Source organism: Austrofundulus limnaeus, unplaced genomic scaffold (genome assembly GCF_001266775.1).
Source record: "Austrofundulus limnaeus strain Quisiro unplaced genomic scaffold, Austrofundulus_limnaeus-1.0 Scaffold2630, whole genome shotgun sequence".
Taxonomy (NCBI): Eukaryota; Metazoa; Chordata; class Actinopteri; order Cyprinodontiformes; family Rivulidae; genus Austrofundulus; species Austrofundulus limnaeus.
This window is the reverse complement of record NW_013955032.1, coordinates 1-2,092: the sequence shown is the minus strand read 5'-3', so window position 1 is coordinate 2,092 and position 2,092 is coordinate 1. Positions and strand designations below refer to the sequence as shown.

The 2,092-nt window shown below is 42.7% G+C and overlaps 1 protein-coding gene across 1 annotated transcript in view; it reads left to right on the top strand.

The window, feature by feature from the left end:
- Positions 1-1,825, top strand: part of rad51c (RAD51 paralog C) — a gene marked incomplete in the record, with an annotated part of 13,250 nt that extends 11,425 nt beyond the window's left edge. Inside the window, 1 exon segment of the mRNA XM_014000007.1 lies at positions 1,241-1,825. Within this exon segment, the coding sequence (XP_013855461.1) occupies positions 1,241-1,726 (486 nt within the window).
- Between the last annotated feature and the right edge of the window lie 267 nt (positions 1,826-2,092).

The following is a 2,092-nucleotide window of genomic DNA, read 5'->3' as shown; positions in this document are numbered from 1 at the left end:
TGTTTGTTTGTTTGTTTGTTTGTTGAAGTTGATTTTTGAAAAGAAGAGTTTTTTCTTCACTCTGCTCCCTTTTAATTCAGGGTTTACTTTGTATTTTAATGCTGTACATATTGTTTTGTTCTCATGAATGAATGAAACAAATAAATAGACATCTCTTAATATGTTTTGACAAGTAAAATACCTCTTTAAGAAATGTCTAATTATATTCTGACTTGTATAAATAACGTTAGATTTATCATTAAGTTGTATGGAGTCTCCAGTTCAACACATCTTAAATGTATCTTTAGATATGAGATTCATTAAATTAGATTTAATTAATGCTAATTTCAGACTTGTTCCTGTTCTGTAAATCGTATTTAAAACAAAGCTGCTGTTGATCCTTCTGTTTTCATAAAGTTTAGGTTAAAGTTGACGCGACGCACAGGGCGCGACGGGGTTTGCATCAAAAGTTACGCAATCGCGGCATCGCTGCCCCCGTGCGTTGTGTCCTGACGTGTGGTCGTGCACCTCAGAKATTTTGAAGCTCCACAAAGGTTGTGCAGCACTCGTTGTGAAGGTGCTGTCACTGAACAGGTCCAAACGGACCTGCATGTGTATGACCCCTGCATGAGAGGTCATAAACACAACCAGAACACTGAAACACTGACGGCTTTAAAGAAACATGAGTTAATGTGTCGGACGGCATGGGAAAATATTTGTGATCAGTTAGTGATCCTGGAGGAAACAAACGTGTGGCTGTCTCAGTTCATGACGCCCAGAGAAGCAGATCATATAAAACAGGTAAATATTGTTACTTTATGTGTGACGACAAGTGTTTCTTCTTCTACACTCTTCCTGCTGGTTTGTCAGCGTCCTGCCGTCTGTCTGTGACAGAAGAACAGAGATAACATGAACAACAACTATGTTTCACACAGCAGCTCAGGAGCGCTGCACTCCACAGAGCTTACCAACAACCCAAAGTGTGACTGTAACTCAGCCTTAAGCCCCGCCCCCAAGGCCAGTACTCCAGGGAAACACTGAAAAGGTCTAAAAAAGTTTACTGAAGATGTTTTAGATAATATTATTGACTGATAAACATGTTAATATGTTTGTGGAACAGAATAGAAGGTGAGTTGTTTAAATTTATGTTTTCATTAAACAAGTAGCCCCGCCCCCACTCTGCACATCCTTCCTGACTAATGTCCATGTTGTCATGGTAACCATGTGGCGGTGACTCATAATGACTGCTCGTCCATCTTAGGTGCGTTGCCATGACTACATGGAGCTGTTGGCTGAACTTCACCTGCTGCCCACCTTCCTTCAGGACCGGACCAAGGTCCGCCTCCTGATCATAGACAGCGTGACTTTCCCGTTCCTGCAGATGTTTGATGATCTGTCTCTGAGGACACGCCTCCTCCAAGGCCTCGCCCAGCAACTTATCACCATAGCAACAAATCACAACATCGCTGTTGTCATCACCAACCACATGACCACTCGGCTGAAGGGCGCACAGTCACAGTTGGTGCCAGCCCTCGGAGACAGCTGGGGCCACGCCCCCACCACCAGGCTCCTCCTACAGTGGGAGGGGTCACAGCGGCTGGCATCCATCCTTAAATCTCCAGGTCACACAGAGACCACCGTCCAGTACCAGGTCACKTGTGAGGGCTTCAGAGATGCTGACCAATCACAACAGCTACAGACTCTTATTGACCAATCAGCTTCCTGCTCAACAAACAGCAGCGTTTGATTGGACACTCATATTCAGCCAATCAGAACTGATGCTTACAGGTCTTACAGTCTTACAGTCTTACAGGTCTTACAGTCTTACAGTCTTACAGTCTTACAGGTCTTACAGGTCTTACAGTCTTACAGTCTTACAGTCTTACAGGTCTTACAGTCTTACAGTCTTACAGTCTTACAGTCGTGTCAGGACACCTAACGATGTCCTGTTGGTCTTGATTGGTTAATGGACTGAACGCCATCATGTAATAAACTGAACAGCTGATCTGATTAAACGTTTGATTAATTGATTCAATTAATTGATTAAATGTTTGATTATCAGTTCAGTTAATTGATTGATTAAATGTTTGATTATCAGTTCAGTTAATTGATT